General features: G+C 35.2%; 1 protein-coding gene across 1 annotated transcript; it reads left to right on the forward strand.

Moving 5' to 3' along the window:
• The first annotated feature begins 200 nt into the window (after nt 1–200).
• On the forward strand, nt 201–1,611 carry LOC102668158 (uncharacterized). The gene is made up of 2 exons (XM_006592552.4): nt 201–762; nt 1,260–1,611. The coding sequence occupies exons 1-2, from the start codon at nt 469–471 to the stop codon at nt 1,275–1,277; spliced, it is 312 nt and encodes a 103-aa protein (XP_006592615.1). The 5' UTR covers nt 201–468; the 3' UTR covers nt 1,278–1,611.
• Nucleotides 1,612–12,403: the final 10,792 nt, after the last annotated feature.

Genomic DNA, 12,403 nt, shown 5'->3' on the forward strand with positions numbered 1-12,403 from the left:
ATCTAGCCTTTTTTTTTGCCCCCACATAAATAACCGAGCCATACCTTTCCACCATGTCAATTTCAAATTAGTTTTTGAATGCCGACAAAAACTAAAATTGATGTAAATTGGCATGAAACACCAAATACCTAGTATATACTTATAACGTAAAGTAGAATAAACATATGCCATAACTTTCCTAGGAAAGTGTCACTTCTATTCCTTTCCTTTGATTTTTCAAGTATAATTTTTTCCCCTTGGTCCCCCTTCCTGCTGATAGAAAGAAGAACCAGCCTCCAAATAGGGAACTCCAATGATGGTACCCACCCTTTGACACCCCGTGTTCCCACCATGATTTATTATATTCCCCATTGATACTCCTCTTTATGAATGAATATTGAGATATAGAATAACCATTATCAATAGTAATAACCTGTGTGCAACTGCTCGTCTCGTGTGTGTTGTCCTTCTTTCCCACAACACGTTTCAATGTCTGAGTCTGAATTAGCCTCTTCTGATGATCAATCTCCCTCATCCTTCACATCAAGTACTCCAACCATTCAAATCGTCTCAAAGTCGTTCTCTGAAAGGCTTCTGGGGAAATTCTTTGATGCCTCCCAGTTCGATTTTGTGTATGAGCAAAGTGAGCTGTGGTCTCCCCCTGTAAGGAGGACTGTGTTTTTGGCCTCACCTGGTAACATATGCTCTCAGGATGAAATGTTGAGAAAGCTGAAGAAGGCAAAGAGGACTTGGAAGAGATCACCCATGTTATGCATCTTTAACGTATGCATTTTCTGGTCCTTTAATTAGTTTTATGTTTTTTCTTCTTCTTTGTAATCATTATTGCTTAAAAGTATCTACAGGTTTTGCACATTATTAATATCTGTTTGAACATGACCGATCATTTTTAATGATTTATCTTCTTCTATCCACAAAACTCACACATGATACCTTATTCAAATGGTCCAGTTCTACTCGCAAAAACGATTTGTTAATTTATGTTTTAATATTTCTAAAAACTACATTCAGTTTTTTAGGTATTATTTGTGTTCTTTAATCAAAAATGAAGTTTTACTTCGATGATCTGTATAACAAAGATTTGCATTAAAGGATTATGTATATTACTTAAGCGAAACTCTAATTCGGATTGAAAAACAACATCGATATTGTCGGACAAAAATTATTTAATTAAGTTTTAATATTGATTTGTCTAGTTGTTATTTATAGTTTTTATGTTATGAGAACAATAACCTTATGAGATGCTTCTGACTCTTTTTCAGGTCTTTTGGTGCTCTTGAAGTTGATCATGGCAGCTAATTAATGCATAAAGTGCATATGCCAACCATAATCTCTTTTGGGATAAAGTCGTGTTTGTCTCAGAATATATATGATCCGTACTTTTCAATGTGCATGTGACATGTGAGTCCTGCTTTGCCAACTATGTGGTCCAATGGAATCATGATCTTAATTCTTAGGAGACCCATTAAGTGAGATATTATAGTACTTGCATATTACAAGTCTTGTACCCTAAACTTTCATATTTTAATTTCATCTCTTTGTGCAATATTGATGTGTATGCTAACTTAATTTTCTTAAACACAATAGTTCACGTAATCCGATAAATTTGTTTACCAATTTCTTTGTGTAACTTATACGTTTGATCATAATTATCTTGATTGTGTTTACCAACTTTATTAATTATTTTCTTCGGCCATTTCGTAAATAACTTACAGATTTAATCTTATCTGCAAAAGTACATACACATAAAATAATGCGTGCCAAACATATTTTTTATTATATATATTTCACATAGAGAAATATCGAATTTTTTAAATAAGCAATCTTCAAGCATATAATTTCCTTTTGTGATAAAATTTACATCTTGAAGGCTAATACATCAGGGCCAAAACCCTTTTTGCATCTTATACCATAAGAAAAGAGAAACTCAATAGGCATATATGGAAAGTAATTCTAATTGCACAAATTATTTTTAACCATTGTGAATCAGATTCTCGTATAAATTAATATCTATGTTCATGTGACTTCCAGCTCTTTTTTTTTTGAAATGCAAATTATCTTAAAAGTGAGAAAATGCTTGACAATTTGACATCCAATCGATGTGATTAAGAACCATAAATCTCGAAGAACAAAGGAGGACTTTCATAATTCATTGATTTGAAAAAGATACAAAGTAAACAAACTAAGTGATTAGCTTGGTAACAGAATTTTAATCTCCTAACACAAATTATATAGATAATAGACAATCAAATTAGCAGTATATAATGGCGTTGCTACTCTAAATAAATACACCCCCAAACCAAATGCATGCGTTTTTTGTTTTTTTTTTACATACAAATGCATGTCTGTTTTGTTCTCTTTAAAACATATATGTGAATATTTTGAGCTTACCGATGGAGTAGAGAATATAACTACTGACTGTACAGTGACCCATCGGTTAGACATTCTTTGAGACTAGCTATCAGCATTGCGTGAACCAAGAGCGACAGCAGCAAGAAACACTGGCATGACTGATGAGTTGCTTTTGATGGATTGGAATAGTAAACATTTGGGAAGTATCTAGAAATAGAATCATATGATATGTAGATACACAACTTTTTTTATAAAAAAATAAGTTATATGAATGCCACAATAACATTAACCAAAACAAAATTATATCTTTTATATAATTTTGTACGATATTAAATAATTTATAATAGTTTTAATTATATCTTATTCAAAATATTTTTTTAAAATACAAATCGTGATCATTAAAAATAAAGACACATTTCCGAATAAATTTTTGTGTTATTTATATATTTTTTTTCATGAAAAACATTGTTTTCATCCTATTATCTTATATATATATATAGAGAGAGAGACGGATACAAAAATCAAAATATATTAAAGGGAGGTAAAAAAAGTTTTTGCACCATAATTTAAATATCTAATTTTAATAAATAATAGATTTTATAAAAATATTTATAATTAATTTTATGTGTAAAACTAGAAATAGATCCATTACTAGAAAAATTAAACAAATATTAACTCCATATCATATTTTTCTTATTTTTTTTTCTATAGTGTCCCTGTAAAATTTGAAAAGTATTAATTTAGTCTGATGCAATCCTCCTTAGGACGGGACCAGTCACTAGAACCATGAGCAAGAAGCTCCAAGAAGATTGGGCTAGAGCTACTGAAGAAGGCCCTAGGGTTCTCATGAATCTCAGGGTAGATTTCTGAACCCATGGGTCAAGGTTGGGTCCAATTATCTTTGTACATATAATGACTAGGATGTCATTATATTTGGTCCTTGTATTTAGGGCTCCATATTGTAGGTAGGGTACCCTAGAAATATAGGATTATTTCAGCCCTTGTATTTTAGGGCACCTAGACTAGTTTTTGTATTAGGGGTAGTTTTGTAATTTTACATGCACTAAGTGGATATTTGATGTGTGTGATTGGAAATAAATTTAATTGAATTGGTAGAAGCCCAATCCAATTAAATTTTAGAGGGGGAGGTGAGCATTTGCTTAATACACCCCATTGCCACATCATATAGTTACACTTTGTGCATGTCCTTCATGCTTTTAATGCCTCGTGACACCTAAACACACTTAGTGAAAAATCTTGGAATTGATCTTGGATTAGTGGGCTGAACCATAACTAAAATTCACTAATCATAATTAGTGAAATTTTGGTTTGGCTCCACAAATTCAAGTGAAATTTGAATTTCCCTCCAATTTTGTGTGACACTTAGGCTATAAATAGAGGTCATGTGTGTGCATTTTTTAAAACTTTGATCATTTGAATATTAACTTCAGATTTCAGAGCTCTTTTAGAGCACAAAATTTCGTGCTCTTCTCTCCCTCTTCCTCCAAGCTCTTATCCATGGCCTCTTATGGTGGTGAGCTTCTTCTAGACTCATCTTCTCCTTGAAGTGGTGTTTCCTCTCTCTCTTCCTTCTTCATTCCGCTGCCATTCATCTTCCAAGAAGTAAAGGAATCCATTGATGAAGAAGATCCTAGGCCTACAAGCTCCAATGGAGCTTACATCATGTGGTATCAGAGCATCTTCATCTAGGTGATGTTCTTTTGCTTCCTCTATCTTTTTGTTCGGTGAATTCTCTTTAATTCCTTGTTATTCATCTTAATCTCCATGTATATCCTCCATTGTCTTGTGGTTTGGTGTTGTTTAGAGTAGATTAAAAAAAAAAACCGATTAAATCTTAGATCTATACTTGTTCTTGCATTTCTATGGTTCAAATTTTGTAGATTTACTCTTGAATCATGTTTTTATGTTGATTTTAGGTTCTATCATTTTTCATTCATAATATTCTTGTGTTGAACCTTAGATCTAAATTTTCTTCCAAAATATTGATTAGAAAAAAAAACACAAAAATCTAAGTGTAAATCACTTAATCCATGTTGTCTTAGAGTCATGTTTAGTCATAGTAATTGTCACATTATGTTCTAAGTTTGTGTTGAATTTTTATTTTGTTTATTAAATTCTAGATACATTTGTTCATGTATTCTTGTCATTCTTAGCCTATCTTTTGAATTTTGAGTCTAATTCATGCATGTTACTTAGTTCATAACATGTTCTAAATCAATTCCTAGAAGTAGTCTTGTTGTTGAACTCTTTTTTTTTTTGTTTTCTAAGTTTCCTACATGATGCCTATGATGAAGTTGAGTTGTGGTGCTGAGTTGTGGCTGGATTTGTGAATCAAATAAGTCTTAAGCTCTCTTGAATTGTGTTATTCAAGATAATTGAGCATAAGCAAACACAAATTGTAACTATCTAAGCCTTAAGCAACATAAACACTACGTTTTTTGAGCTGAAATGTTTACTAAATTTTCTAGACATCTGGACCAAAATTATAAAAAAAGAACCAAGCGATTTGGGTTAAAGGAAAAAATAAGAAAAATCACACAAGTTGGCAGAAAAATCAGTGTCCAGGAAAAAAAAAAGTGAAACGGAAGTGTGCTTGTTGTTTTGGCTCAAAATTTGTTCTATAATTGGTGCCTATTTTATACAATTCTAATTCTGAAATTTCAATTGAAAATTATTGTGAAAACAAGTGCCAAAACTAGAGGTTTCTTGAGTTTTTTTTTAGAGTTTTTCTACTTTACTCTAGAGCCATTCTAGGTTTCTCTTTGAGTCCTAACTTGCTTTTTGGTGCTTTTCATTGCTTTAATTGTTGAGTAATCCTTGGAAATTTGTCTTGTTAAAACTCTATTGGTTTAGCTTTCATTTCATTTTTTTTGTCTTTGGTTATTGCTTGTCTCTTTGTTTCCTTGCTTGTGAGTTGCCATATAGGGAATTGGAAAGGAGGATTGGTGCCATATCTTGAAGAATTTGAGTCAAGAAGCAAAGGGCCAACCACCTTAAGAGCTATTGGACTAAGAAGAACTCCAAATTGAGTGAAATACTAAAGAGAGAATAGCCACCACAATTGAGGACCTTTTTTTTTTGGAATTTTGTAATTGACAATTTGTTTTGCTTTCAAATTTTGTAACAAAAAGGCCTTTCATTGGAAGTAAGTTGGGAGCCTCCAATAGGTCACCCTACTTCCATTTGTGTGTAATAATTTTAGGCAAATTTCCCTTAGGATAGTGAGTTTTTTGTTGGGAACCTTAAATGAGATCATCCAAACACTCTTAGGATCTGTCTAGTTTGCATTTCTTGCACTTTAATTGCTTGCTTACTTTCATAGCTTATTTCCTTTACCCTCTATTGTCAAATCGCCTAGATAGCTTGCCTTTTACCAATTAGTTTTTACCTTATCTTTCACACCTCTTTTAGTGTTTATTTTGGCTAGTTTCAACCATAGTTTCTTTTACCTTTTTTTCAAACCCCCAACAAGAAAGAACCATAACTTAGGAACCAACATGAGTCTTCATTCTTCATCTAGTGTTAATGCTGAGGGTTCTACTCCTAAGGACCCCTTGTATAAGATATTAGATGATTTGAGATCCCTTAAGTTGTGGAAAGAAAAACAAGAGAGAAAAGAAAAAGGTAAAAAAAGAGTGGAAGAAATAAGTCAAGATGAAAGAGAGAAAATAAGAGAGGAAGAAAGAAGAAAAATAATGAAAGAAATGAAAAGAGAAAAACATGCCTCCTTTAGTAGTCATGACTCTTGCAAGAGTTTAAGTGAAGAACTTAGCGACTATTATAGAGGGCGCCATAGTTCACATACTAAACATCACTCCCAAAGAAAAGAAAAGGATAGAAGGCCTCAAGAGGTTAACATTAGCCTACCATATTTCCATGGAAAAGATAATGTTGAGGCCTACTTAGATTGGCAAATGAAGGTTGAACAACTCTTTGCTTGCCATCATATTAGCGAAGAGAGAAACCATTGGCTACCCTTAGCTTTCAAGGGTATGCCCTCTATTGGTGGACTTCCCTTGTTAGGGAACAAAGGATTCATGGGGATCCTCCAGTAGAGTATTGGAATGATCTTAAGAGTGCCCTTAGGAAGAGGCATATTCCCTCCTACTATGAAAGGGAGCTTATGGACAAGCTCCAAAGGCTTAGACAAGGGAGTATGAGTGTTGAAGAATATAGACAACAAATGGAACTACTCCTTTTAAGAGTTGGACTTAGGGAGGAGGAAAGAACAAGCATAGCTAGGTTCCTTAGTGGGCTTAATATGGAAGTGAGGGATAAGGTTGAACTTCTTCCATATAGGGACCTAGATGAGCTAGTCCAACTTTGTATAAGAGTGGAGCAACAACTTAAAAGAAAGCCTTCTTCAAAATCTTATGGCTCTCACTCTTATCCAAGGAAGGATGAAGCCCATGGAATTTTGGGGGCTGCACCTTCAAAACCTAAGGAAGATAAGGGTAAGACCATAGAGAAATACACCCCTAAGACTAGTTCCCAAGAAAGGACTAGCAATATTAAATGCTTCAAATGTCTTGGGAGAGGTCACATTGCCTCTCAATGCCCCACAAAGAAAACCATGATCATGAGGGGTCAAGACATTTATAGTAGTCAAGAGGAGACTACTTCTTGCCCTTCCTCTAGTGGAAGTGAAGATGAAGTAAGGGGTGAAGAGTCTAGTGAGGAAGTCTACCCCCATGAAGAAGGTGACCTCTTAATGGTTAGAAGGCTCCTTGGAGGTCAATCTTGTGATCTATCTCAATCCCAAAGAGAGAACATCTTTCATACAAGATGCAAAATTTTAGATAAAACTTGTTCTCTCATTGTGGATAATGGATCTTGTTGTAATTGTTGTAGCACAAGATTAGTTTCCAAGTTGAACCTCACTATCATTCCCCACCCAAAACCTTATAAACTTCAATGGCTCAATGAGCAAGGGGAAATGATAGTTAACCAACAAGTGAAGGTACCTTTCTCCATTGGGGCATATAAGGATGAAGTTAATTGTGATATAGTTCCCATGGAGGCAGGACATATTCTTTTAGGAAGGCCGTGACAATTTGATAGGAAGATCATTTACAATGGCCTAACTAATGAGATTACCCTCACCCATCTTGACACTAAATTTGTGTTGCATCCTCAAACACCTTCACAGGTGGCCAAAGATCAACTAACTATGAAAGATAAGAGGGATGAGGAAGAAAAACTAGAAAAACAAAAGAAAAAGAAGGGTAGTAAGGCCTTGTCTTCAAAGGCAAAGGGGAAGGAAAAAGAGGAAAAAGATTCCTCCAAGAAGATTGTTAAGAAGGAAAATCATTTTGCAACAAAAGGTGATATTAAAAGAGCACTCCTTCTTAAACAATCTTTCTACCTTCTCCTATCAAGGGAAACATCCCTTAGCATTGCCACAATTCCTACATTTGAGACCTTACCCCCAAAGGTCCAAGAACTCTTACATGAATTTGGTGATATATTTCCCAAAGAGATACCCCCTGGGTTACCTCCTTTATGGGGAATAGAACACCAAATAGATTTAGTCCCAGGAGCAAGCCTTCCTAATAGGCCAGCCTATAAGACTAACCCTCAGGAGACTTAGGAGATAGAGTCTCAGGTTAAAGAATTGTCGGAGAAGGGCTGGGTCCAAGAAAGCCTAAGCCCATGTGTTTTGTCGGTGTTGTTGGTGCCCAAAAAGGATGGTACGTGGAGAATGTGTACAGATTGCAGGGCCATCAACAACATCACGATAAAGTATAATCACCCCATTCCTAGACTTGATGATTTGCTTGATGAGTTGCATGGTGCCAATATCTTTTCAAAAATTGAGCTTAAAAGCGGTTATCACCAAATCAGGATGAAAAAGGGTGATGAGTGGAAAACCGCTTTCAAGACCAAGTTTGGTTTGTATGAATGGTTAGTGATGCCTTTTGGACTCACTAATGCACCAAGCACCTTTATGAGGCTTATGCATCATGTCTTAAGGGATTTCATAGTAGATTTGTAGTTGTTTATTTTGATGATATTTTAGTGTACAGTAGGAGCCTAGATGATCACTTAGGACATCTCAGGCAAGTTCTTTCAATCCTTAGGAAAAACACCCTCTATGAAAATATAGAGAAGTGTACCTTTTGTGTAGATAATATAGTTTTCTTAGGTTTTGTAGTTGGTAGAAATGGGGTCCAAGTGGACCCTGAGAAAATCAAGGCCATCCAAGAATGGCCCACCCCAAAAAGTGTGGGAGATATTAGGAGCTTCCATGGGTTAGCAAGCTTCTATAGAAGGTTCATTCCTAATTTCTCTACAATTGCATCACCTCTCAATGAGCTGGTGAAGAAGAATGTGACATTTACCTAGGGTGAAAAACAAGAGCAAGCCTTTGCTTTGCTCAAAGAAAAGCTTACTAAGGCACCTGTTCTAGCTCTTCCTGACTTTTCTAAAACTTTTGAGCTAGAATGTGATGCCTCTGGAGTGGGAGTTGGAGTTGTATTGTTACAAGGTGGGCATCCTATTGCTTATTTTAGTGAAAAACTTCATAGTGCCACCCTCAACTACCCCACCTATGATAAAGAGCTTTATGCATTAATAATAGCCCTCCAAACTTGGGAACATTACCTGTTCCAAGGAATTGTCATTCATAGTGATCATTAATCACTTAAGTACATTAGAGGGCAAAACAAGTTAAACAAGAGACATGCAAAATGGGTAGAGTACCTAGAGCAATTTCCATATGTTATCAAATACAAAAAGGGAAAAACAAATGTGGTAGCTGATGCCCTCTCTAGGAGACACACATTGTTTTGCTCCCTAGGAGCTCAAATTTTAGGATTTGATAATATTAGGGACTTGTATGCTTTATATGAACATTTCTCTCCCATTTATGAGAGTTGTGGGAAAAAGGCCCAAGATGGATTCTATTTGGCTGAGGGGTATTTGTTCAAAGAGGGAAAGCTTTGCACACCCCAAGGATCCATTAGGAAATTACTTGTGAAAGAGAGCCATGAGGGTGGGCTCATGGGCCACTTTGGGATAGACAAGACCCTTGTCTTACTCAAAGAAAAGTTTTATTGGCCCCATATGAAGAAAGATGTCCATAAGCATTGCACTAGGTGTGTGGCTTGTTTACAAGCCAAGTCTAGGGTGATGCCTCATGGGCTATACACACCCTTACCCATCCCATTTGCACCTTGGGTAGACATTAGTATGGACTTTTCCTTGGGCTTCCTAGAACCCAAAGATGTGTAGACTCTATCTTTGTGGTGGTGGATAGGTTTAGCAAGATGGCACACTTTATACCATGCCACAAGGTGGATGATGCTTCCCACATCTTAAAACTCTTTTTCAAGGAAGTTGTGAGACTCCATGGTTTGCCTAGGACCATTGTGTCAGATAGAGATGCTAAGTTCCTTAGCCACTTCTGGAAAACCTTATGGGCTAAGCTAGGAACTAAACTTCTTTTCTCTACCACTTGTCATCCACAAACTGATGGGCAAACAGAGGTAGTGAATAGGTCTTTATCCACACTTTTAAGGGCTCTTCTGAAAGGCAACCATAAGTTTTGGGATGAGTATCTTCCTCATGTAGAATTTGCCTACAACAGGGGGGGTTCATAGAACCACCAGGCAGTCCACTTTTGAGGTTGTCTATGGGTTCAATCCCCTAACACCATTAGACCTCATTCCCCTCCCACTGGACACTTCTTTTATACATAAAGAAGGGGAATCTAGGTCAGAATTTGTAAAGAAGTTGCATGAGAGGGTTAAGAACCAAATAGAGAACCAAACAAAGGTGTATTCAACTAAAGGCAACAGAGGAAGAAAAGAGTTAGTTCTTAATGAGGGCGACTGGGTTTGGCTCCATCTTAGGAAGGATAGATTCCCTACTAAAAGGAAATCCAAGCTTAGCCCTAGAGGGGATGGACCTTTTCAGGTTTTGGAGAGGATCAATAACAATGCCTATAGGTTGGACCTCCCAGAAGAGTATGGAGTCAGCACCACTTTTAACATTTCTGATTTAATTCCTTTTGCAGGTGGAGCTGATATTGAGGAGAAGGAACTAACAGATTTGAGGTCAAATCCTCTTCAAGGGGAAGGGGATGATGCAATCCTCCCTAGGAAGGGACCAGTCACTAGAACCATGAGCAAGATGCTCCAAGAAGATTGGGCTAGAGCAACTAAAAAAGGCCCTAGGGTTCTCATGAACCTCAGGGTAGATTTCTGAGCCTATGGGCCAAGGTTGGGTCCAATTATCTTTGTGCATATTAGACTAGGATGTCATTATATTTGGTACTTGTATTTAGGGCTCCATATTATAGGTAGGGTACCTTAGAAATATAAGATTTTTTCAGCCCTTGTATTTTAGGGCACCTAGACTAGTTTTTGTATTAGGGGTAGTTTTGTAATTTCACATGCACTAAGTGGATATTTGATGTGTGTGGTTGGAAATAAATTTAATTGAATTGGTAGAAGCCCAATCCAATTAAATTTTAGAGGGAGAGGTGAGCATTTGCTTACTACACCCCATTGCCACATCATATTGTCACACTTTGTGCATGTCCTTCATGCTTTTCATGCCTCATGACACCTAAGCACACTTAGTGGAGAATCTTGGAATTGATCTTGGATTAGTGGGCTGAACCATAACTAAAATTCACTAATCATAATTAGTGAAATTTTGGCTCCAAAGTTTGGCTCCACAAATTCAATTTCAAATTCAAGTGAAATTTGAATTTCCCTCCAATTTTGTGTGACACTTAGGCTATAAATAGAGGTCATGTGTGTGCATTTTTTAAAACTTTGATCATTTGAATATTAACTTCAGATTTCAGAGCTCTTTTAGAGCACAAAATTTCGTGCTCTTCTCTCCCTCTCCCTTCATTCATCTCCCTCTTCCTCCAAGCTCTTATCCATGGCCTCCTATGGTGGTGAGCTTCTTCTAGACTCATCTTCTCCTTGAAGTGGCATCTCCTCTCTCTCTTCCTTCTCCATTCCGCTGCCATTCATCTTCCAAGAAGCAAAGGAATCCATTGATGAAGAAGATCCTAGGCCTATAAGCTCCAATGGAGCTTACATCATAGTCCTTACAAAATTTTTCATATTAATTTTATCCCTATAAAAATAAAATATATTTTTGTTGGTTGTTAGTGGTAACTCGGTTGGACTTGATTATTTTTTTTTTCTCTACCTTGTCTTGTCAAGCATAATCAAACGACATTAGAACTCACTATTATTTCATCTTTCGACCTAATCTCATGTCATCAAAAAGTGAAAGAAAATCGTACAAAGGGTAACAAAAAATTATAATTTATTGGAGTGTTTAGCCACCAGAAATTGTTTAATTCATTTTAAAGATTTTAGCTGTTACAAATTGTTTAATTCATTTGTAATCAAATTATACATTTAAGTTTGTTAATTACATCATATTAGAGTCTAATGAAGTTACCATTGAGGATTGAGGATCGGTAAAAATATGTTTTATTTTTATAGAGATCAAATTAATTTGAAATTTTTTATTATGATGATAAAATTAATATACCTCAAACATATTGTACCCATATTTTTTTTCTCATACATATACATAAGGAGTGTTGAGGGACGGGCAGCTCTAAGGGTCGTCCAGTGATGCAAAGACATTGGGCCCACTACTAAAAGAGGCCCAATTTTTTTTTAAAATAAAATTATAGTTTTTTTAATAATTTGATCTATATTATTGTATATTGTTTTTATAAATAAATTGAAGTTGTTATATCTTTTATGTCTTCTTTTTTATTCAAATTAAAAAATGACATGTTAAAAAATGTCACTCTTTTAATTAATTTTCCTAATGCTTTAAAATTATAGATTCATATTGATTGAATTTTTAACTCTATGATATATCAACACATTGAAGTAACATAAACAAAAATAAAAATCATAAAAGAAATAAAACTAAAATTAGTATTTTCATAAATAACAAAATATATTTAAGCTTTAATATGAAATGATATTTTATCAATGAAAGATGATAATGATGAAGTTAATTAGAGAGTTTTCTTTGTAGGAACAAA

The sequence above is a fragment of the Glycine max genome, chromosome 12, assembly GCF_000004515.6.
Source record: "Glycine max cultivar Williams 82 chromosome 12, Glycine_max_v4.0, whole genome shotgun sequence".
NCBI classification, from domain to species: domain Eukaryota; kingdom Viridiplantae; phylum Streptophyta; class Magnoliopsida; order Fabales; family Fabaceae; genus Glycine; species Glycine max.